This window comes from Leiobunum rupestre, chromosome 1, assembly GCF_980474605.1.
Source record: "Leiobunum rupestre chromosome 1, qqLeiRupe1.1.hap1, whole genome shotgun sequence".
Classification (NCBI taxonomy): domain Eukaryota; kingdom Metazoa; phylum Arthropoda; class Arachnida; order Opiliones; family Sclerosomatidae; genus Leiobunum; species Leiobunum rupestre.
In genome coordinates this window covers 54,313,804-54,340,193 of record NC_143384.1, presented here as the reverse complement: position 1 = coordinate 54,340,193, position 26,390 = coordinate 54,313,804, and the positions used below count along the sequence as shown (strand labels likewise).

At 37.6% G+C, this 26,390-nt stretch overlaps 1 protein-coding gene across 1 annotated transcript; it reads left to right on the top strand.

Moving 5' to 3' along the window:
* Positions 1-21,881: 21,881 nt before the first annotated feature.
* LOC149963259 (uncharacterized) lies at positions 21,882-23,471 on the top strand. Its single transcript, XM_090165673.1, has 2 exons — positions 21,882-22,947; positions 23,023-23,471. The coding sequence occupies exons 1-2, from the start codon at positions 21,882-21,884 to the stop codon at positions 23,469-23,471; spliced, it is 1,515 nt and encodes a 504-aa protein (XP_090021799.1).
* The last annotated feature ends 2,919 nt before the right edge of the window (positions 23,472-26,390 follow it).

Here is a 26,390-nt window from a genome sequence, read left to right as displayed (position 1 = left end):
GGGGCACATGCCCCCCCGAAACATATGGTCGTACGTACGAATATTTTTATTTTTTTACTTTTTTTTCCAATGGAGTGCCCCCCCCCGAAACAAAATCCTGGCTACGCCACTGAAAACAACTGGTTGATTATGGTAAAAATGTAGGTTTGTAGGTAGGACAATAATTTTAATAACGGGAAAGTATACCGATTTCGTCATTAAGCGATAAAATATAGGAGACTAGTTAGTAAATTTAAAATATCTCCGTTACGAATACTGCTCAAAAACCAACCAATTGTTCAAAAACCGGGTTTATATTGTTATGAACGCGCGAAAAAACCCATGTTTACCCAAAATTCGGCAAAATATTAACTTTATTGTCCTGTCCGAGCTCTAAATAGTTGGGTTACAGTAGCGGCGCTAAGGGTGGGCTGAAGTGGGCTTTAGCCCCCCTGTATTTCTGAGAGGGGCCACATATTTATATTAAAAGGGCCACATATTTATATTTAAGAGGCCACATATTTGAAATTTCTTTGTTTTTATTCCCAAGTAAAGTTTTTCGGGGGGGAAAATTTTTAAAAATCAATTCGTTTACTCAAAAAGATAGTAGACCATAAACAGATAGATTCGGGAGGCGAAGGGAGCGGAAATGGAGAGAAAGTTTAATGAACAATTGAAAGAAAAGAAAGGGGCTTGAGTTAATTTCGGGAAATACCCCAGCGGGCATGCACGTCAATGCTCGGAATCCGACGCTCGGATACAAGCTCGGAAGGGGGTCCAGTAAACGCGACGATAGCCACAACAATAAAACGACCTTGCTCTTCTCGCTTCCTGAAAAATTCTGCGGTTTTTCGATTTCACCACTTTTGCGAAATATGGTGAATGCCAGGCTCGACCGCTAAGCTGCTTTTTTTTTAAACATTTCTTTCCATTTCGTCTTGAGCTCCAGAACGAGTCAGGTCTATTTTCAAAGTCTTCCTCGAATTTTAAGTCTTTAGTCTTTCTGTTCTATTATTTTGGCAAGAGCGGACTTCTACCTCCTCGAGGTTTAAAGAAGCCCTAATGCGCTTGTTTAAAATATATAAACACTTAGCTAAATGACTAGTTGATAGTTTAATTTTATTTCAAATTATTTCAACAGCCTTTTAAAGGCTAATTAACTATTAATAATTAATTTTTCCAAACAGCCTTTTTCAAGGCTAGCTAACTATTAGTAGATATATATTTTGAAAGTCTTTCTCGAATTATAAGTAGTTTAGTCTTTTCTGTTCTAATATTTTAGCAAGAGCGGACTTCTACCTCATCGAGGTTTAAAAAAGCCCTAATGCGCTTGTTTAAAATATAAACACTTAGCTAAATGACTAGTTGATAGTTTGATTTTATTTCAAATTATTTCAACAGCCTTTTAAAGGCTAATTAACTATTAATAGTTAATTTTTCCAAAAAGCATTTTTCAGGGCTAGCTAACTATTAGTAGATATATATTTTCCAAACCGCCTTTGTCAAGGCAAATTACTATTATTAGTTATTTTTCTAATATCTTAGAAACTTAGTCTTATTATTTACTAAGATAAATATTCATCGAGAATTAGAAGGATTTTAGATAATTATATCCGGTAAATTTAAGTATTGACAAATTAAAAAAAATTGTAGAAATGAGTGGGAGAAAATTTCCGTCCGGAAGCCAAAGTCGCAAAAAGCTAAAAGCCAGTCAAGAATTTTTAAATTCTCAAAAAGGGGCTCTAAATAAGTACTTCAAAACATCAATTCCAGTCTGAGAACAAACTCAATTAAATGCAATTGCGAACAAACTTGACTTACCAACCACTACTGAATCTTTAAAAAATCAACTTTCCCACAACGAAAACAAATCGCTAGAATCCGAACCAAAACAAAATAGTACTGACAATAAAATAAGCTTATTGAAGGACGCTATAGGGGTTCATGTTGAAAGTAATCTTTCAACTAATAAATCGAACGATGTTATAAATAAACATTCTATGTTGCAAACGAGTCAAAATGTTTTCGATAAAGTTGTAGAAGGCATTGAAGAATCAGTTATTGATAATATCTTAATAGGAGCTCCTAGTGAAAGTGAATCAAACAATTTAAATGACATTGCACTTTCATTTGTCGCTTCCAGGAATTCCCGAGAACTCCATGAGAATAGCAGTATCGTGCACCATTTAACTCCTGCTCTATCTGATTTAAATGCAACTCAAATTATTCCTGACATAAGTATCGACATGGATTCTCCACTCGCTCAACCAAGGCTCTTATCATTTCCCCAAACGATTATTAGGGGTCAAAAACGAAGTTTCAATAGTATTTATTATGTAAAATATCCCTTTTTGGAATATTCTGTAGAAAATGACATGGTATACTGTTTTTGCTGCCGTCATTTTCCAAGCAGTGGTAAAAAAACATATTTCACAACTGGTTTTAAAAATTGGAAAAATATGAATGAGAAATTTCACGAACATTTTACTTCCGAGAAATCGACCCTCCAATTAGCGGAAACGAAGCACATTTTATACAGTCTAAGACACGAGGAGCTATAACTTCACAGATAAATAAGCAACACCGTTTAGATACTATTCGAAACAGAGAAGTTTTATCCGCCCATGTGCAAATTGTTTTAACATGCGCTCAACAGGATATCGCGTTAAGAGGGCACCAAGAGAACGACGATCAGCAAAATCGTGGAAATTTCATTGAAATCCTAGAATTGTTATAGCGCATTTCACCTGACATAAAGAAAAAAGTAGATAGCATGCCCAATGTAGCAAAATATACCCACGGATCAATACAAAACGAGCTTATTAACACTAGTGGTGCACTTGTTCAAAGAATGATTATTCAGGATATTAATGATTCGTGTGGTTTTTAAGCAATAATTGCTGACGAAACTAGGGGCAAAGGCGGTGTAGAACAACTAAGTGTTTGTGTTCGATTTACCACCACTAAGGGAGAGGTTCTTGAAAGGTTTTTGTCTTTTGTTGATTTACATAAATTTGACGCTGAATCTTTATCTTCCGCGATTATTAATATTCTTTTATCAAATGGGTTAAAAATATCAAACTGTGTAGCGCAAACATATGACGGAGCGAGTGTAATGAGTGGAAGTAAGTCGGGAGTGAACATTAGGATTAAGGATGCTGTGGGTGGGATGTGTCCATATGTGCACTGTTACGCCCATCGCCTAAATTTAGTTTTGGTGGATACCTGTAAGAATGTACCAATAATTCGTGAAACACTTGGTTTGTTACAGGCAATTTATACATTTCAAAGTAATTCGTCACTTCGAAGTGAGTATTTTCAAGAGGCCCAAAAAGAGCTTAAATACGATGTAATATTAAAATTACCCCAGAGTTGTGACACTAGATGGTCCAGTAAAAAAAAATGTATACATTTTTTTAGAACTAGATATAATGCTGTAGTTTTAGCTTTAGAAAACTTAATTGAAAGTGGCAAATCTGAGGAAGCAGCCGAATGTAGAGGGTACCATTCCCAGCTTCAAAATTTCAGCATTTTATTAATGGTCGTAGCATTAGATGAGATTTTAGGCGTTTGTGTTGTCTGAATATTTGCAAAATCCAAAAGTAGTTATAACTCAAGCCGTAGCAATTTGCGGTGCCACAATAAAAAAGTTAGAAACAGACCGAAATTCTGAAAGATTCGATCAAATTTGGGATGTTACGAAACAATTAGCTCTCTCAGCCTCAATTCCAGTACCAGAAAAGAATAGTTCCGTCAAAGTACCCATGAAAAGAAAAATTATTCAAAACAAAAGGTTAAAAGGTATCATAATAACGGGTACTATAGGAAGTCGGGAAACGGAGTTCAAAACTATTGGCGACCAACTTAAAGCAACTTATTTTGAAATTTTAGATAGATTCGTATTAGAAATGAAAAAAAGATGGTTAGAAAATAGTTCTATTTATGAAGAACTTTGCGCATCAGACCCAAATTCGAGCGAGTTTTTGAACGTTGAAAAAATTACTGCGTTTTGTCAAAACTACAAAAGATTTAATTTTGAAATGAAGTCTCTGAAAAATCAGGTCAACGTTGCTAAAATGTTATTTAGTACCAAAAGCGGTGAAAACATAAACACAGAAAGTTTGCAAACGCAGCTTGAAACCAATGAATATCTTAAACCTCAAAATTTGCAAAATGTTTCCGATTGCTATAAATATTTATTGACATACGAGCAGGCATTCCCAGATCTCGTAAAATATTTCCAAATTGTATTATGCATACCTGTTGCTAATACTATTTCAGAGCGTAGTTTTAGTACACTTAATAGACTCGAATCATTTTTAAGAACAACAATGTCTGAAAATCGATTAACAAATTTAGCCTTGCTCTCTATAAATAGATTTATCTAATAGGTTAAGAGACAATCCTTTGTTGGTTGTTGACGAGTTTAGTAAAAAAAAGAGAAAAGTGCAATTTATACTTTGAGTTAAATTTTCAAATTTTTAAATATGTAGAAGCTATAAGAGACATATTGGAGGGCAAGCCACAGCTGCCACCAAATTATAAGGGGTAACTAAAATCGTAAGGGCCACAAAATTCTTATGGGCCACAAAATATTTAGCCCACCCGTGAAAAAACCTTAGCGCCGCTACTGTTGGGTTAATCTTATAATTCTTAAAGGGTTGTAAGAGAACTTGTCTAAAATACATGAAAAATAATTGTATTCCTTTTTTATTAAAAAATGTCTACATATCATAAGCAAAACTATACCTAATATTATCCGAGTTGAGCTGAACTACTACGATATATTACTACTAAAACGTACAGCAGAGCAATTGGTCTATAATTACCAGGGTCATCTTTATTTCCTTTTTTAAGAATTATATTAGTGTATTTTTCAGAAGATCCGGATACATTTCTAGTTAAAATGATAAATTAACCATTAAATTAAAATATTGGGCTATGAGTTTTATTATTCTTGGCGTTAACTCATAAATACCTGGGGCGGAAGGATTTTTTATATTTGAGATTATACTTACGAGGAGACTACCCGAGTTGATAATCACCGATTTTGTTGAAACTAAGTGGGTATGTAGACCTTATGGTAACATGAAATTTCACCAAGGGAAAAGTTGCAATGGACATTAGTTTTGCCATGGCAACCGAAAATGTTTTTGACAACACAGTACGTATATTTTCTCATTGAAAATAACATGGGAATCTGAGCACTTCCCCCCTGTGAAAATTTTCAAAACCAAAAAAAAGATCAAATTTGACAAAAGAAATTAATTTTATGATATTTTGATGAATTTTGGTCAAGTTGATCAAATTTGATCAGAATCGGTAAAAATGGAGACAAGCGAAATATAAAAATAAAAAGTTGTATTTACCTACTACATGTTATCGCCAAATCGACGGTAATAAATGAATTTTATAAAAATTAATCAAATATAATTTAGTTGTTTGAATTTGATTAAAATTAATAATTTTAATTAGAATTATTATTATTATTTTTTCCCATGTCATTTTCAATGGGAAAATATACATACTGAGTTGCCAAAAACATTTTCGGTTGCCATGGCAAAACTAATGCCCATTGCAACTTTTCCCTTGCTGAAATTCCATGTTACCATAAGGTCTACGTACCCACCTAGTTTCAACAAAATCGGTGATTATCACCTCGGGTAGTCTCCTTGTTAGTACGGTCTCAAAAATAATATTTTACTCACTATATTATTTATATTGTTCGTATTGGTCACTTTAGTTGTATGTAAATATTGGTTAAATGTATCTTGGGTAGCAGATGTCACAGTAACTTTTATTTTTAACAAGAACGTTTTTTATTACCGACCAAAGTTCTTTGGGTGAATGTGAATTTTTTAGAAGATTTTTATAGTACTTAATTCTAGCATCGCGTAATTTATTATTCAAACTGTTTCTTTGGTTCTTAGAGTAACTAAGTACTAAGTTTTCATGGAGGTAGGAAACGCAGAATTAGGAAAATCCTGATTTCGCTCTCGACGGGGAATCTTTGCGGGAACACGTTTTTAGCCGTTTTCATGACGTCCACTTTCAACTTTGACACGAGTTTACAAAAACAACTGTTTAGAATTTTTAAACTATATAGCTTTGATCTTTGCAAAATCTATTGGGCTCTGACGTCCGGCTCTGCAGAAAGACCGAAAATGAATACGAGTATCGTGTTTAAAACGGCTCTAGCTCTATTTCTATCGCAATTTAGTCAAAGGTCGAAATAAATAATGTAACCGAAAATCCCTTTCTAGTGTATTCCAAGAGATGTTTGGGAAATTAAGTGAATGAATGGATCAAAACGATATGTTATTTATTCGTACCGTTCAATAAACAACGCAACATTTCCAGCATATCAAACCCGTTTTAACTTTAAAGTTAAATGGCGGCACTTGTACAAATAAATATTGAAGAATTATTTAAAAATTAAAAACCACTGTATGTACAATAAAACTTAAATTTTATTGTACATACAGCGGTTTTTAATTTTTAAATAATTCTTCAATATTTATCAAACCCGTGTTCGTGAGAGTCCGTTCTTAAAAATCGCATTTTCTGAGAAAATACGGGTCCATTACCCGTCTTAGAGCAAACACGTATTAAATCCCACACAAGCGTTTTCACGCAATGTAGCACGGATTTCGAAATTCGGTTTATACAAAAACACGAATTTCCTACCTTTATGAAAACGTAGGTTCGTAGGAGTACTCTTTACTCGCTTTTTTAGTTCATCTTTAAGTTTTATTTCTTTTTTTTGGGTCATCGGGTAGTCATAGTTGTTTTTTATGTACAGTAATATACGGAAAGCTATGTTTATTATATATAGATGGTTTCGATTTTTTCCATGAAAGAATTGAACGCTATATTAACGACGGTTTGTTTATACAAAAGATTCCAATCTATTTTTTTAAATTTTATTAATAAAATGCTCGTCATTTTCCCCAGATTTATTTCTTATCTGGTGTAATGTATTGCTATTTTTCAGGGTTTTAGGGGTAAGTGGTCTGTTATATCCCGGAGTGGTTAGCACTTTCGTCTCGCAGCAAGAGGAGCCGGGTTCGATCCCAACTTGTGGCACTGGGTGAAAACTCAGAACAACTCCTTCCGCGTTGAGTTTGCAAGTTCTCGTCTCACTGGTTAAAGGGGTTTCCCCCCGAGCTCTTCGGTTTCTCCTTCCATAAAAACTTGTTGAGGATAACGGTAATAGCTAGTGTTGAAGCGTTTGCCATCACCCTCATACGTATTGTAACCCGGCCACCGGAATTAATGGCTTTGAAAGTGATTGTATTTCCGCCAAGGCCAACATAGGCCGTGGCCTAGGGGGCCATCATAGGAAGGGGCCCTCCAGTGACCGTAATTACTGTACTCGAAGGCATAAATCTATATCAATCGTAATTTATATTGGAGAAATTGAATTTCCTAGGTAGAAGATTTTGTTTAAAATTACCAAAATTTCTGCCTGGCAGGTTACGGACGCAGCCTTAAATCGCAATGTGGCATAATTATCGCGTATTTAGTCGACGATTGTGAAGAGCTTTTATTTAGTAATATAACCGTAGAGCTCAGACTTCTACGCTGAATCAGGGAAATTCAGGCACAGCCTAGTTCCAGGGATAAGAGTAAATGCAGCGCGTGAAAAGGGGGCCCAGACTCCTTATCTGCCTATGGGCCCAGGATGTCTAAGTCCGGCCCTGCACCTACCTTAAAAGTCGCTTGATGACTTAAGCCGCGTTCACAAAGACGTTAAAAATGGTAAATAGCTGAAGTTGAAAGCGTAAGGTAGAAGCCGAAGTTAGAAATCAGCGGTTCGCCAACCCGCCGAAAGTCGAAAGGGGAGAGAAAACTTCTCAAGACGAGAGGGAAATCGGCGGTCAACCCGTATCTAATCCAGTTTGATATTTCGACCTTCGGCTTAAAATCACGTGCCAGTTTTGGCCAATAGAGAAACTGTTATTACGTCGTGTCGGTCATGTGATACACAAACACCGGTTTTCTCGAGGAAGAGTGGAGTCCGCGGCCCGAGGGAACGCTATGGCTGCCACCAATAAAACTGTGTTAGCGTGAGTAAAGGAATTCTTGTGAACTGCTGACCTTGTGCAGAAGGAGAAAGAGAAAGGCTGAAGTCGGATGACCCAGCCGAAAGCTGAATGCTCTTCCCCCTTTTACTTTAGAATTATCGTCAACAAAACGTCTTTGTGGACGCGGCTTTAAGCCCTTTCCACACTAGCTTCTTTTTTATCGCTGTACGAAACCGGAATAGTTGGCTCACGTCCAGACGGAAGTTTAAACCAGATCCGATAACGTGATCGGTTCACTTCGTCGTAGTTTGAGCAGAATAGCTCGCTTTATTATCAAACCGCGATCGCCACGGCTAGAAAATTTTCGCCGTAAAGAATGTAATTTTATTACTACTAATGTTTTTGAAGTACCGTATACGTAATAGACATAACAGATATTTAAATAACAAAAGAAAGAGAAAATATAGAATCGAAAAATTAGGACTACTATTTAGGAATGCCCATGTATTGTTGTCCACTGCATCTCTTTCTTTAATTTTTTAATTTTATCGCGGCACTGAATATAGGTTCTCTGACTTCTCTCGTATCCATTCTTATTCGAGGGTTATTAAGAAATTGTTGTATTATTTAAAAAAATAGCTCGAAAACTGATATTTATTTTAGATAAACGTTCACCTTCATACTGTATATCATTATTATATTTAAATAGACTTAATTTTTTTGATATTTAATTTGTTAGGTAACCAAAAGTCATATATTACTTACGTTATTTTTAATATTTAATTTAAAGAAATACTTTTTAATAAAATGTTACTGGCATCTACCAGCAACAAACATAACACCCCACACACGGAGAACGCAACCCGTCAAAAGTCGTGGATTTTCTTGTGTACGTTTTTCATTGGGGGAAAATTCAGAAATTGACTTCCCCCCGCCCGTAAAACGTTCAGCGTAAAGGCTCGTGACGCTCGTCCAATGAAATTCGTACACAACCCTTCGTTTGCGTGATTAAAGGCTAGCTGCGTTCTCCTTGTGTTTGTTGCTCCTAGCTGGCACGATTGGTGCGTCAACACGCACTTTAAAAATGACGGAAAGCGCGCCGAATATGGTTAAACCGGGTCTAGACTACCTCTCGAGGTAGTCTCAGCCCGGGTCGAACCCGCGCCAAATTTGGTCGTGTGAACACGGTGGTCAGTAGCGCCGCCAGGATTTTTTCCCGGGTAGGCACTAGTTGATATTGAGGCCCCCAAAGGGCCCCAATATATTTTAAATTTAAATTAGATTTTTTGAGTTCGCGAGTTTTATGACCGGTCGTTTAAAATAATTATACTTTATAAATAAAAAAATATCTAAACATCAAAAGAACTGTACTAGAAGTTTTAAATCTAAACGAATTAAGAAGGACACTTCGATTTGACCGTTTTCCAAATTCATCAACCACTAACATTGGGTTAGCTTTCAAATAATTCGATATATCACGATTAATCGACAATGTGGCCAGACTAGAAAGTCTAGATTCTCCCAGTGTTGAGCGTAGACGAGTTCCAATTCTTTTAAGGGAACTGAAACTCCTTTCTGAAATGGTATTGGCCACGGGAATGCGCAAAACCACTTTAAAGTACTTGGCTAGGTCCGGAAATCCGTGGTCGATCGTCATCAAATAATTAAAGCACTCGCTGTTTAAATTTTTAGATTTAATAAAATTTCTAGCTATTTTAATTTGACTCTTTAAGGAATCTAGGTCAAAGTTAAACCGGCTATATGTTTCGCAATGGGCTAAGACGTCATTTTCGTCAAGAAAGGTTTCTGACTCGGGATCAGAAGCCATTACATTCTTTAATAACCCACTGTTTTCCAGTAGTCGAGTTTTCATTTCCGATAGAAAGTTATCGATTAATTGGTAATAGGTGGATCTCAACTGATTGTTTATGGTATTTGCTTCCGATTCTCTACTTCCCGTCGTGCATGTGATTATACTTTGTTTTAGCCTTTTGTTGGGGATTATTTTTCGATTTCTTAAAGCTAAATGTTCACTGTTGCGATCCGGTACCGTGATAAAACGGACTTCGCCAACTTCGAAGCTTCTTCCCAAATTGAGTTACCGCGTTCAGAGCTCCTAATTTCCTCTAAGGTAGTTACAGTAGCTAAGCAAATGGCAACGGCTTCCTTATAAACAACTTTCGAACTTTGTAAGTATTCCGACAGCGAATTTGTAACACCTAAAACTTCATCTAACGCAACAATCAAAATTAAGTGGTTAAAATTCTGTAATAGAGAAATATATCCTCGAAATTCAGCTGCTTTCTCAGGTATACCTTTCCCAACCAAATTTTCTAATGCTAAAACAACGGAATTGAACTATTCCTTTCATTTTACTCCACCATCTTGTATCGCAACTTTGAGGCATTTTATTAAGGACGACGTCATAGCCCAACTTTCTGGGATTCCTCAAAACTTCTAATAACCGAATTGCTTTGGAAATTGTAGATTGCTTGAACTAAACCAATCCATTCCCTCACTGCCAATATATTAGAGCAGTAATTAACCAAAACGAGATTTAACCGATGAGCGAAGCAGTGGACGTACGGACAGTTACCACCTACTGCCCCTTCTATTCTAATTCGAACACCTGATACGTGTCCGCTCATTACACTAGCCCCATCGTATGTTTGTGCATTTAATTTCCAATTAATAAACCACTTTGCGTTAGAAGGTTTATAATAGCTAAGCTGATGTTTTCAGAATCAAACTTATGCAAATCTGTGTACCCTAAAAATCTCTCTACGACGCCTTTTTCATTTTTAGTATACCGAATGCAAACACTTAATTGCTCTACACCTGCATTATCACGAGTTTCATCCGCAATAACAGAGTAAAAGCCACCGGATTCATTAACTTCTTGGACAATGGTTTTCCTAGCTAAACTAGCACTAATATTAATTAATTCTTTAATTATGCATATATTTGGAATAATATGGCATACTCTCGCACTTGGTCCTTAAATCAGGACATTTCCTTTTCAATAGTTCTAAAATTTCAACGAAATTCCCTCTATTTTAATTTTTGTCGTCTGACCTATGTCCCCGAAGCGCGAGATTTTGTTGGGCGCATAATAAAACAATTTCCACGAGAGTAGCTAACACCTCTCTATTTTGAATAACGTCCAGTTTATGGTGGTCATTAACCTGAGACGCTATTGTGCCGCGGGATTTCGATTCCAAATAGTCTAGGTGCTTTTTTTAGGATTGTTGGTGGAACGATTTAGGCGAAGTAAAATGTTCTTCGAATTTTTCCAATCCATACATCCATATTGGAGATTTAACTCCAATAATAACAGCAAAGCTACCCTACACTTACTAACTATTGAATGAAGATTTCTGCTGACAGTGACTTGGTGAATATTTCGGCCAGTTGCTCTTCACTTGGAACATACATAACGTTGATCACGCCCTCTTCAACTAGCTCACGGACGTAGTATTGACGAATACTGATATGTTTCGTTCGGCGATGGAACTCAGGATTTCTAATGAGTTTGATGGCTCCTACGTTGTCAACTCGAAGTGTCGGTACAACATTGTCTCTGACACCTAGGAATGACTTGATTCGTTCAATCCAGACGACGTCCTTGACTGCTTCAGTGGCAGCAACCAGCTCGGCCTCTGTGGTTGATAAGGCGGTGGATTGTTGCTTTCTACTCGCCCATGTGACTGGAGTGGTACAATTAAGCATACGATCCCAGATAATGAACGTCTCATTTTTTCACAGCCGGCGTAGTCAGAGTCGCTGTAAGGATTTGTTGTCATAGAATCGACTGCCTTGAATAGGAGACCAAGTGTAGAGGTCCCTCTAAGATATTGAAAGATCCTTTTCACCCAGTTCCAGTCGGCGACTGTGGGGTTGGCCATAGCTTGTGACGCTCGATTAACAGCGTACTCTATATCAGGTCGTGTTCCTGTGGCTGCGTATCTGACACTTCCGATGGCTGAGGCATATACGGTCGTTGACTCGAAAAACTCTCTTTTCTGATCGGTAGTGTCTGGACTGCTGGTGGGAGTTTTTACTGGTTTGAAGTTCTGCATGTTAAACCTCTCCACGATTTTTTCGACACATGTGCTCTGGTGTAGAAATATAGACCCGTCTTTTAACGTATCAATTTTCAGCCCAAGATAGGTTGACGCTCTTCCTGTGATGATTTCAAATTCATCACTGAAGTTGGAAAGGAACTCGTCTACAGCTTCGGTAGTATTTCCAGCAATAAGACCATTATCGACGTAGAGGACGAGAACCAAGAAAATGGCGTTGGTGGACAGCATGTACAGGCATCGGTCTCCATCAGCGTTTTTGAAACCATGGTCACGTAAGGACTTGTCGACTCGTTCATTCCAGCACCGTGGGGATTGCTTGAGACCATAAAGACTTTTCCGTAACTTCCAGACTTGTCCGCTGCCATCGTTGAAACCTTCGGGTTGACGTAGGTATATTTCTTCAGATAGTTTGCCATGCAGAAAAGCGGTCTTCACGTCGAATTGCCGTAAATGAAGTTTTTTCTGGGCGACTAGGCTGACGAATATTCGTAGAGTCTCGAATCGAGCGACCGGAGCGAAAGTCTCGTCGTAATCGACACCGTCTCGTTGCGTAAAGCGTTTAGCTACGAGTCTAGCTTTGTACTTGATAACTGTGCCATCTTCATCATGCTTCGTACGAAAAATCCAACGGTTTCCAATGATTTTTCGACGAAGTGGAGGATCGACCATTTCGTAGACGTCATGTTTCTTCATCGCTGTAAGCTCGTCTGCCATTGTCTCCTGCCATTCTGTGGACTCGTTACTGGAACGTGCTTCGCTGGCAGTCTGTGGTAATGTGTCGCAGATCAGGAAGGCTTTATTTGTTGGATGACAGGTATGACACGACTGAACTTTCTTGAGAGTTGAGCGATCTCTGAGTACCGGACCACTCTTCTCAGAGTGGTTGTCTGACATTTCGTCAGAGACTGTTGCCTCATTGAGTCCGGTAGCCACGTCTTCCGACGCTTCGACGGATTTGGTTGTCTCGTCGTTTGAGTAGTCGGCAGCTCTGGTTGGCATGCCCGATGGTGCATTAGTGGCTCTGGTTGGTCCGTCTTTTGATGAGTTGGTGGCTCTGGTTGGCCGGTTTTCGCAAACGAAATCGTCGGTCAATTGCTCGCCCTGGCTGGAGGACTCCCCAGAGACAGGAATCCAGGAATCAGGAACGCACGAGATCTTAGTACGTCGTCCAGCTCTGGAACATAAACTCGATATCCGTCTGCATTGTCTTCATAGCTAACAAGGAAACCTTTATACGCCTTCCGAGACAGCTTCTTCCGCTTCTCTTTGGGTATGTGGACAAAGCACTCAGTGCCAAAGACACGCAGATGCTGGATCGATGGATTTGACTTCCCCGTCCATAACTCGTATGGGGTCTTCCCAGTAATGCAAGTCGGAGCTGTTCTATTCAGGACATAGACAGTCGTGTTTACCGCTTCAGCCCAGAGTTTCGCTGGTAGGTCTGATCTGGAGTGCAACATGGCTCGTACGGATTCCATAATTGTCCTGTTCTCTCTTTCAGCAACCCCGTTTTGTTCTGGCGTATATGGCATTGACTTGCGATGGTTGAGACCTTCTTTGGAAGTCCAACGATGAAACTCTTCATTGACATATTCGGTTCCATTGTCAGTGATCAGCTCTTGTACTGTGTGGTTTCGGGTTCGACAGAATAATATATAAAATGCCGGCAACACAAACCATAAACTTTATCTTTCGCTACAGAGTACTCAAGCATTGGGTACTTGGCGTACCACAAGGAATTAAATCCTCGATTTTTACCACCAATCAAAGTTTTGGGAAAGGAAGTGAGCGTAGGTTGAACGGGCAAACAATCTTTATCCAAACTAATATCTAAAATGTTGAACGCAGGCTCCCCGCCAGCAATAGGCACAAGTAGGCACGTGCCTACGTTGAAAAAGTGTAGGCCTACTTGGGGCCCTCCAAATTTTTAAAAAAGGTACCTATGATTGGTCCTCCAAAATCGAAATAAACTTTCAGTTCGTAAGATTTTTACATTTGGGCCTTCTAAAAATGCTTATTTAGAAAGCAGGTTTCTTTGCCAATTTCAAGAGGGTTAGAATGAATGACCGCGATTCCAGATTTTTCCCTTAAAAACTTGATCTTTTGAATCGACTGAAATACTACATGCTAGGCAGAAAGGTGCACCTGACACCTGTTTGCCGTGGTGTCAGTGAGAAGCTACAACACACTGTGTTACACCGATAAGCAACAAACACAGCACCCCACAAAAGTCACGCATTTCCTTTTTCAAGACTACTTAGCTATTACAAACAGTCTTTTTCAAGACACATTGGATTTTGAGGTGTTGAAGGATAAACCGGAATTTTTTGCCAAGATTCAACTTTAGAGAGATCCTGTTGTTACTCGGCGTTAGATGTATTTGTACTAAGAATTTTGATAAGTTTTGTGTCATCTGCAAAGAGACTTGACTATTCATGAAGGAGTCTTATTAGCTACCGATCGGGTGTCATACCGAAAACTTGCCAAGAAGTTATTCTAGATGAACTACATAGCTCACACCAGGGAATGGTGCAAACAAAGCGATTAGCCAGGAGCAAAGTTTGGTGGCCAGAATTGAACACCAACATTGAGGACAGAATTAGAGCACGTTCAAGTTGTCAGCAAAATGCAACCATGCCAAAGGCTGAATACTTGAAGTGGCCCGAGGAGATCCAACCGTGGACTCGTGTCCATATAGACTTTGCCGGACCGGTAAATGGGAAATATTTATTAATATTAGTGGACTCTACCTCGAAATGGATGGAAATCGGAGTCACTTCAACAACCAGTTCAGCTGTAGTCATCACATTCTTACGACAAAATTTGGCACGTTATGGAATTATGAAGACCCTGGTGAGTGATAATGCCACTTGTTTCACAAGTAACGAGTTTCAAATCTTCACGCAGAATAACGGCTTCAAGCATTTGACCATTGCACCGTATCACCCTGCTTCAAATGGTCAGGCTGAAAGGGTGGTGCGTACCGTGAAGACATCATTAAAAAAAATAGATGGTACTTCTAACTCTGCCATTGATGTCATTGACGAAGGTTTAAAAAAATTATCAAATGGATCTCTAGACGTAAGACTAGCCAGATTTCTCATAAACTATCGCCGCACTCCGCAAATTAGTGGTAAATCTCCAGCGGAAATCATGTTTGGAAGAGAAATCCGCACCAAACTTGACATGGTAATTCCAACGAACTTTAAAGAGGAGAGAGGTAATGAGAATATCAACATCGATAAACCTATAATTGAAATGCTAGAAGTAAATAATAATAGCGATAAAACCATTAGTAAAAATTAGTGATGTTACCTATAAGTTTCATCCTAATCAAAAAGTCTTTGCAAAAAACTATGGTAAGGGAGAAAATTGGATAGAGGGAACTGTAAAAAATCTATCGGAAATATGATGTATGGGATTGATATTGGGAGAGGTATTATTAGAAAACATCAGAACCAATTGAGACTATGGAGTGAGAAGTTATTAAAACCAACCGTGTCTGAGACATCAACACCTGGAGCCAGTAAAATGAATCCAAATCCAGATGCAGGGTACAGATCAGTATTACAACCACCGATCCAGAGTCATCAACAACCACCGATCCAGAGTCATCAGCAACCACCAATCCTGAGTCCTGACAATGAATCTCCAAGCTGGAGTAGCAAATCATCACCAAGTTGATCACCGAGTCGCAATCCTATCTTATTACCACGACAAGACTCGAGACCAGAGCAACAGCCTATCACAAGCATCTCTATTCCTAGTGTAGCCACATCATCAGAAGGAGTCCGATCAAGGATACTTATTAGACAATATTTCGACAAAGAGCCTCAGTCGAGTAGACACAGACCACACGTACGAAGATCCAGTCGAAGACGTAAATCAATTAAAAGACTTAATTTATGAACTGAAATGTTTAATCGTTAATGTAGTTAAAATACACTATAATCAGTCTATTTTAAAAAGAGGTGATGTTATGAACTATAATAGCCAGGGGGCGCCACTGGGTGGGGGAGCTGAGGGAGCTCTAGTTTTATGACCACCTAAACAGTGGTCTACCGGCTGCCGACATGTTCGGTACTATTACTTAAAACTTCATATGTAGAAATCATCATCATCATGGAAATAAATCTTATAGCTTCAATAGAGAGTGTTTAATTAACAAGAACAAACACATCAGATTGATTAAATCTAGATAAGATTTTTTAATCTTGATTACCCTGATTTAATCTTGATTACCCCCATTTAATGACGATCACCCTGATTTAATCACGATTACCCTGATTTAATCACGATTACCCTGATTTAATCACGATCAGCCTGATTTAATCACGATTACCCTGATTTAATTATTTTACTATGATTAAGACGCAGCCAAAATGGAAGTGACCTGCCCCTCGGAAAAATCTAATTGACGAATGTCATTCCTTGATTAAAATGCCTTTAAAAAAATCCATTGCAGGGGAAACTTTTAGAAATCATGTCAAAATTTAAAAACAATCCTTAAAAGTCAGGAAATTTTTGAAATAAACAGTATAGATGGGGCCTCTAAATCAGGCTGGGCCTATGTGCAGAAAATTCTTGGCGGGGCTACTGAAATCGCTTCGTGTTGGTTCGGGAAGCAACTCGTCCAAGTCAGTTCGCTTAGAATCGCGTTCAAAACGACCAGGCGGGGAAGTAAAATAAATAATGGGGATAAAATTCTAAATAATGTCAAATAAGATTACTATTTGTATAGTAAACATGATTACTAATTGTTTTGGGATACAGTTTAGTATTTTCAAAATTCTAGTCATAATTCGAAATGACGATAAGTCTTGGCTATAAGCGAACCGGGGTGAAGCGATTTCGCACGTGTGAACCAAGAATTATCGTAGACGGTAAAAGTGGCATACAAACCGACCTAAACTTGGTTTTAGGCTCTAGTGTGAACGTGGCTATAATGTAGTCAATTTAAACGTTCCGTAATCTTTGTAATCAAATCGTTATCGCTTTAAACGTAATCTAAACGTTGTAATCACTGTACTCACTGTAATCTATCTAAAACTCCTGTACTCACTCTGTATTAGCTTGTATTCGCTGTAATCGCACTGTAATAGCTCTGTACTCACTGTAATCACCGAAATCGACCCAATTGCCGTAATCACTCTCGTAAATATAGTAATCACTGCAATTCTTTATATGTAATCACTGATTACGTAATCGCTGTACAGACAAATTAAAAGTGCTTAGCCCCTCGTTGCAAACCCTCGATAGGTCAAATTTTGGAATTTGTGCAGCGTTTCCATACGTATTATTATTATGGTGTTTTTTTGGCACGAAAAAGTTATTTTTTTAAAACCTACATTTTCTAGAAAGTTGAAATTTTTATGGTACGTTATACATGCCGGGGGACATTGAGTCTCGCTTACAAAATTTCATCAATTTTCACTGAAAAACACGACTTGAAAAAGTGACAAGTTGGGCTAGCTAAAAATGTATTCGAATAGTGTCATAAATTAAATTTACGTTTGTTGGAAAAAGTCGGATAATTATTTAAGTTAAAGGTTAGGAAGAGACAATAATTAAAGAAGATATCGTTTTTCCAAATTCGTACAATAAATAATTTCTCAAAAGAATCAGAAAAAATCAATTTATTTAACAAAATGTGACGAAAATTATAAGAATGGTTCAAATATTCCACCATCAGCTGCGATACAAGCTTGAGCGCGAATAATCAAGTTGTCAAAACCATGTTGAATCATTTCTGGGGTGATTTCCCGGCAGGCGCTTATAATTCGTTGACGAAGTTCTTCTTGCGTTTCAACGGGAGTGGCGTAGACCTTATCCCTAAGCCCGTTCTTAGCTATTTCGGGGGTAAATAAAATTATTTCGGCGCATTATTTTTGTCCGACTTCAGCTGAGAGTACTCAAGTTAAGTTCCCGGGTCAAAAATCACGTTTCCTTTTTCAGTTTTCACACAATCGCTTCACCATTAGAGCGTTTTCTTTGTGTATTTTGCCAACGAGTATGTTTCATGGTGTTTCGTAAAGACACGAATTCTAAGTCTATTTTAATATCTGAACCTTGTAAACAAGAATAAACACGGTTTTTCAGTTTGCAGAACTGATTTTTGTAAAATTCGTTTTTATTGGGATCTTTGACCACATAAACCAACGAATTGCGTAATGCCCAAATAATAATTCCAAGAAGATATTGCTTTTTCATTAAATTTCTCAGCCATAATTATCCCTCTTACATGCTCCTCTACTTGAGTTTCTCTTAAAATACCTTTTGTTGCGTTTAAATGCTGGCCGTTCTCTCTGACGATTGTTATATTCGCAATTGGCGTTCAGCGAAGGTGCCCCAGGCACTGTAGCAGAGTCTTAGAACTTAAGCCGAAACACATCCCTAAACATTATCAGTAAATATCTCGCTAACCCCAATAGTGACAGTTATGTGAGTGTCCGGGATCAAAATAACTTGTTAGTGGGATCTACGCAAATTCACATAAATTATCCTCCTCTTATTCAAAAGCATAGAAAATCCTGCTAAAATAGGTAACGAGTGTGACAAAAATGTCTCACACAAACTGAAGCCAGTTATTTCTGGGACCGTCTACCCGTATCTCTCTCTGGTACCACGCCCATTCTGGCCGCTTCGACTATTTCGCCTCTGTTCAACATTAAGTTTCAAATTTAACTTTCAAATTCCATCTTCAAGTGGTATTCTCCTTGGCCATCGATGACGCGATCGTAGTCGTTAAGATTGATTCGAACACCATAATGGCGTCGACGATCTGTTTCTGTTCAACTTCGAACGCGCGTTTTATTTTGCTGTTATAGATCTCGCTGGGGTTATTCATCGGTGGCGTTTTACGAAAGTCCTCTCACGTTTCGCATTCTAGCTAGAAAGAAATTAGTACCTGAGGTAGTCACCGGGTGGCTTTGGGGCTTAAAAAATAAAATGGCGTCTTAAGATCGAGCTGGAGGTCACAATTATAAATTAATTGACTGTTTTTCTTAAAAAATAAATTTAAAAGTTAATTTAATGTAATTTTTACGTTAAAGGTTGTATAACTAATTAATTTAAAAAATAAATATGAAACAATGACTGGGATCTTTGTCAGAAATGAGACTTGAGCCTGTATGTAATTTTTAGCCTTGGCTGCATGTATTTTATTACTAATTTTAACTGGTTTTCATTAAAAATGAGATAAGTTTATTGTCTAAGAAATTAATATTATTGTTGAAGAATGTTTCGAAAAATTACCATCAACTGAAGGAAAAGAAATTAACAATATTGCACAATCTGAGACAAAATTTTCTTTTGAAACAACCAGACCTGTTTTCTATCCAGAATAATGACCATAATAATCTAATAGTGGATACAAGAATGTATTTATTTATATTTAGGAAGAATAATAATGTTGCGACAATCGCCGGGCACGTTGAACGCCTTTCCCCTGTCTCGCGCGGGAGGCAAGACAAAACGTCACCGGCGTTTGATTACCATCGCGTTTGGTGACGTAAATTTTAAGCAGCCAATGAAATACCGGGACTTCGTTTTATTTGAAGCGGAGCAGCGTACTGGGGAGACCAACGGGTGGATTGAGAGAAAGGCTAAAAAACGTCTCGACATAGACATTCTCCCTAGGTATAAATAAATACATTCTTGGTGGATATATATTTAAAAACTATAATTAAAATAATATAAATATTATACATTACATGAAGTCAATAACTAAACACTTAAGTATTCTTCAAATATTTTCCAAAAGTCACGTACCTTCCTCTCAGGTCGCGATTAGTTGGAGTGCTATTTTGTTGGAAAAATGGTAAGCTAATTGTATGTATAATATTGGGAAAGCTTTAAATAAGGTTTTTCTATAAAATATTCTATTCTATTCTATTATCATGACAGAGCTGTTTTGAACGGAATGAAATTTTTAATCATTACAGACGCAACTTGTAAAGAATAGAAATAGATATTATCATGCTGAAGTTCTAGCCAATTAAAAATAAATTGGAAATAATTTTGAAGTGTATAATATGATTTAGGTTTATTTTACTTTCAATACTGATATATTTAAAAATAAATTTTTGGTTTTAATTACAATACAATTTATAAGAAAATAAACTAATGTAATTACATAATAGCATAAACACAATTATAAACAGTAATTGGTATGAAATCCTATGTTTAAAGTCATCTGGGCATTTTTTTCATTGTTTTTATTTGACATAAATTTAATAGTTTTAGTTAATAAATTGATAAACCAATAAATTTAAGGTTTATCTCTTTATCACAGTTGTTCTAGTAGGATAAGAAACATTTGTACAAACTAAGTGGTAAATATATAATTAACCTCATAATTAATATAATTTTCTCAGATGCATTTTAAATCCGGGATGTTACGTATTCACATTAGAAATCTTGAATGATTTACCTTGTCAATTCTTTCACTTATGATTCTTTGAAGAATTCATATTAATTGTATGATAAGGTGAAGTTTTTAGAAATACCTTATTAAAAAGTATACCTTTCATAATTTTTTCGGCGATGTTAAAGGGAATATAACCACTGGTATTTCTGTCGCCCTCCGAGGGATCCAATATTGTCCGCTGCCTCCCATGGCTTTTCACACCTGCGGCGCTGATAATCGCTGATTGTGAATAAAGGAAATTGATGGGGTCTTCCATAAAGAACGCGTTGGAGGTTCTATTTCCTTTAAACCTCATCCAAGACGCGTTATTTTAAAGATCTTTACGTATGCCGACCGCAGACGACGGGCGGCGAACACGCGTTGTTAAATTAACGAACTCTTAATTCTAAATTTTAACAACTTAACTTTGAATTTAAACTTAATCTAAACAATATATTTGTAAACCTATATATATTTTTCACATGTATCTCTCTCTTTTTATTTTTTTGTATATTTCTACCACAGAATAGCCCCATCCCTAAATTCCGCTAGCCTCGCTACAAAATATTCCTAGCCTCGCTGGTTTTTCCTATTAACTCGGCAAAACCCCTTGCCCCACCGTGTTAAAATCGTCACGGTATCTCTTTTCCCTTCTCGCCAAAGACGGCCCAAAGACAACTTGACCCCACTTTCTAAAATAGCGCGGTCCATATGATTGTGAGCTTTGACGGAGTTTTTATGACCTCCAGTGAAGCTAGGAAAAGCAAAGCTTTATCTTTAGTTCGAAGTTCGAACTCTAAGCTTCAACCCTCTAGGTCACCAAAATTGCCTAGAGCCTTCAATTTAATTTCATATCGTACTCGCTACCAATTTTTTAAACCTTTAATAATATAAGTGTTGTATTTAATTTTATCTCGTTAAAAATATTAATTTATCATTAAAGTCAGTTTTTACGTTTATTCAATTAGTTGTCGTATTCTTTACTCTTTCGAACCCGCGGAACACCTTTAAGAAGTATTTCAGTCTGCTTCAAACCGCTCTCCCACAAGTTAATTTAAGTCGAATATTTAAATTGACTCTCCGACACTATTTCCTTCACATTTTTTGGTGCCGAAACCCGGGACTAAAGTAAATACGCGTTTAATTAGAATATTAATCTGTGACTAAACTCATAACTCTTACGTCACAATGACTTTAACTGAGCGCAACAAATTAATTAAAAAACGAGCACCAATTCGCACGTCAGTTACGAAGTTGGTCAATGAAGTCGAAGCGTAAATTGGAAAACAACAACCAGACATCAAGGCATTCCAAGATGCTTTATCGCAATTACCAAGAAAACTCTCCCAACTTGAAGAGCTAGACGCGGAAATCGAAAGTCTTATGCCGGAGGAAGACCCTGCTTTAGAGGCGGAACTTGAAAGTGCCTTAAAATATAACGACCACATTCAGCGCGCGCTTTCGCGCTCGGAATTTACACTAAAACAAATCGAAGAAGTTTCAAGACCACCTCCAGCACCACCAAGTGAAACTACTTCTACTGTTACCGCACCAACCGTAAAACTTCCGAAGTTAGAACTTGCCAAATTCGACGGTAACATTTCCAACTGGATTATTTTTTGGAGTCAATTCGAGTCATCCGTCCTTGAAAACGAACATCTAAATAGGTCAGACAAATTCTGTTACCTAAAATCATATCTGGAGGGTGCCGCAGCAAGATCCATTGCTGGTTTGGCCTTATCAGGAAGAAATTACGACTCCGCAATTGAAATCTTAAAAGAGCGCTTTGGCCAAGAGGACCTAATTATTATATCCCACTTGAACAATTTCTTGAATTTAGAGGCAGTAAAAAGGTCTACTGATGTAGTCAATTTAAGAAAATTTTATGACAATTTGGAGGTAGAAATCAGAAGTCTCCAAGCTCATGGCGTGGTTACGCAGAACTATGGAATTTTATTGTCCCTCATTATTATGAAGTTATTGCCTCAGGATATAGCGTTAGCTTTTAATAAAGAAAAAACCAACACCGCCGATTGGAACGTAAACCGACTCTTAGAATACCTACAAAAAGAGATTTCAAGTAGAGAGAGAACCCTTTCCGTACAAGGTAAGGAATCGGAGACGAAAACACACCATCATCCACCTCCACCGAAGTACGTACAGTCCAGGCCTACAGTAAATCTCAACCGAGGTAAAGGTCCTTATAGCGCAGCAAGTCTCAGCGTAGGAACCTCTAATAAGTTTTGCATCTATTGCGAAGATAACACCCATTATCCAAGCGAATGCACGAAACTAACTTGGCAAGAGCGTAGAAAGATAGTAAACAATTTGAACCGCTGCTTTATATGTCTACGCCAGCGCCACCAAGCTAAAGATTGCGCAATTAAAAATAAAAGTTGCCGAAAATGCGGCAAACAACATCATACTTCCCTATGTAGCGAAACCGGAAGTACTTCCGCCCAAGGAACCTGAAACAATAAATTCACTCAAGTAGCCAGCGCTTTAATACCCTGCGTATCAACAGCAACTTCCGTCGAAGCTTCTGAAGATCCTCCAATTCCCAAAATCAAAAAAGGGTTAGTTTTACTGGAAACCGCTCAAGCATACACCTCTAAAGTCAATGGGAAGAAATCTACAAGAGCGCGCCTCTTTCTGGACAATGGAAGTAGCATAGCTTACATTCAAGAAGATTTATCGCGTCAACTTAACCTAGAAGTCCTTGGCGAAGAGACACTAGACGTATATCGCTTCGCATCGGCTATATCCTTCAGAATTACACGCCACAGAGTTCGAATGACGTTGACGAACATCAATAGCCCTTCTAAGTCGATCATCATCGATGCCATTGAAACTCCTGAAATCAGCGGCCCGGTATTTTCTCATCCTGACGCCGGGACGGTAGCTGAAATGGATCGCCGCGGAATGCCAATCGCCGATCCTAACGCCTCACACCAGAGAAAACCTCTCAGTTGACATTCTGGAAACTCAGTATTTGTGACATAGTACCCAGTACATATTTGAGATTTTGTTAGTATTCTAGTTAACCCCTCGACTAATGAACTATTTCTCAACCGATAGACAATGCCCCCCCCCCCCTCTTTGATTTTATATCAACTTTCGCGATTTGAGCCCCAAATTACCATATTTAATTCCGTCAATGGACCACTGGACCGTTTTTGATTTTTCGTATTTTGCATAACATTTCAACCTACATAGTTAGAAGGGAGTATGACGCGTCAATCGGTAGTTCGGTACGGAAAGTCAAAAATACGCTGCACCAGGAATTTTTCTATCGGCGATGCAAAACTTTGGAAGCCACGGCAGCTCCAGTTTGGTAATTTATCAATCATTAAGTCATTTTCACTATAAATTGTGTGGATATTATTTCCCAGCGCTCGTCGGCAGTCCGTCGTTACCTTAAGAGCACAGGGAAGCAAAATCCACTGTACATTGAAATTGTTTTTACCAGAAAGCGAAAAAAAAATCTGAAACTTACTAGTTTGTGTATGCATGCTCAAAAAAAATTTTCTGGTCAAGACTCTCAGAGTCTCGTTCCAAGATTTAAAGTAATAACAATCTCTTTGTTTGTTATCGTACAAAAATCTTTTGGCTTCCTACTTAATACCATTTTCAAATTATAAGGCTTTCAGTGAAAAACCTCTCTGAGGAACCTTTAAGAATAGAGGCTGAATTTGTAAAACCCACAAAAACCTTACGGATAAGTTTGTGCAAATTAAAGAGGCAAATATTTTGTGAAACCCACAAATAAACTCTGAATTACTAAAACTTATTATTAATAAAGGTTTTTTCAAATATTTTTTAAAATGCGGTATTTAACCGAAAGAATGTTATAAATATCGAAGTGCCACTAAAACTATGTTTAAAAAAATAACAGGGCGTATTTAATTAAATAGTTTCCGCACCTATATCCACCCTGAGCGTTATAAAATAGACGAAGATTTAGATGAAGATCATATTAAATTATCTTTAGCAAGGTAAAGTCAAATAAAATATTATTGTCTAATAATTGCGACGTAACATTTTAGCGAGCCACCCTCACCCACCGTAACATTTATGAACTTAAGTAATTTAAGAAAATGTAAATATTTCCTAGGGTTCTATTCCCCTGGTTTCAACTTGGAGAAGCGAAAGGTGTTTCGGATCTCGGGTTTCGCCATCTAGTTGAGAGTAAAATTATTATCAACACTAAAGGCGCCAAACTTTTCTTTGCTTAGACGTATTCCTAGTAGAGCTCAGTTCTATGATCGGTTGCCTTAACAGTTTGGTGTAAAAATAAGCCCAAAATCTGTGATATTCTGCAGGCTTTGTTCTACAGGGTCTTTTAAATTGATTGATCCAAGCTTTTTTTTACAACGCTTAGCAATCAATTGAATTTGTATATTTCTGAAAAATAGAAGGATTTTTGTGCGTTTTAGGAAATTAATATTTTCACCGGTAGGTGGCAGACAAAATGTGTCAATGAGAAAGCTGAAGAGCATATTGAAACAAGTTGGCAATCCAAAATATACCTTTCCTCGGAAGAATTGTTCCTAGTGGTATTAATTTCTCGAGATAACCCTTAAAGGGATGGTGAAACGCCGATATGACCTACTTTCTATCGATTCCTCTTCTATAATAACTTTCAAAAACGATCATCATTCAATATTATAGATTAAATTAAAATTTTAATAAATTAAAAACTGCGGCGAAATCGACCAAGAAAAATGGCTACCGTTTTTTACGCGAAATAGGCGTGTATTTCGAAAAGGCCGCGATTTGTTGTAGCGGCTAATGAATGGCGCCGGTACAATCCGCGAACGACAGCTAATGAACGGCGAGTTTCTCGGGGTCATGGTTTATTTCTATCTCCATGGTCTGTACATCTCCGGCTGTTTCAAAAAATTGTTTTCTTTGCGTTTTATTCCCGGACACAATTCATATTAAAATCGATTTAAATTTAACATTGAGGCACTTTGTATAAAGAAGAGCTGCTGGTAACGTTTCGTGCCATATTTCAACGTTCTAAAAGGTATTTACTCGCTAAATCTCTCTTATCTATCCTTCACGACCAAGGCTTATTATTTATCTGGCCTTTTGCAGTTTCACCAGTAAAATACTAAAATTTCAAAATATCAGGTTACTGTTCATTTCCAAAATATTAAGAGATGACATATTGCGCGGTACCATTGTGCGATAACAACTTTGACAACTGTCGTGGGTCGGAAATATCCTTCCATTCTTTCCCCAAAGATGTTCCAACAAGAGAACAATGGCTAAGAGCGTTAGGAAAAACTAATGATTGGGTTCCAGCCTCCAATTTAAGAGTTTGCTCAACTCATTTTACAGCAAATTGCTATAATACTAGAAAACCTGACTCTCCATTTAAACGACGCTTCCTGAAGAGAAATGCTGTTCCATCTGTACTAGACCCTAAAGAATTTAAAAAAGAAAGGTTAATGGAACCACCATTAGCAATGAAAGTGTCAGAAATTGACGAAGAATTTTCTAGTGGTAGTAGAACAGCAAGTTCTTCCTTTACTGAGCCTTTATCTGAAATCGCAGGTGTGTCAAATGAAGAAGTGGTTTTTAAAGGGGATCCTCTATTAATGCACACTTACGCTTCAAAGGTACTTAATATTTTTTTATCAAACTACTTTAAGGGCAACATAAGTGGCCAGGTACAAGTTGGCTATAGAAATTAGCAGCAGGCTGCTTTTCCCATTCATTTCTCTATAAACCAATTTTGGTTTTACCACCTCTGACTAGTTTCATATAACTGACCCAAAAACCTAGCATATGTTGCTTTTGCCCCCCCCTCTCCAAAAATACCTTATCGTCCATACATTTTTATTCCACAATGTTTTGCGCCCCTCTGTGCCCAGCCACTTACAT

Coding starts and splice junctions, on each gene's coding strand:
- LOC149963259 (XM_090165673.1), top strand. CDS start 21,882: ATGCCGGAGGAAGACCCTGCTTTAGAGGCGGAACTTGAAAGTGCCTTA. Junction 22,948..23,022: donor CCTATGTAGCGAAACCGGAA/GTACTTCCGCCC, acceptor GCGTATCAACAG/CAACTTCCGTCGAAGCTTCT.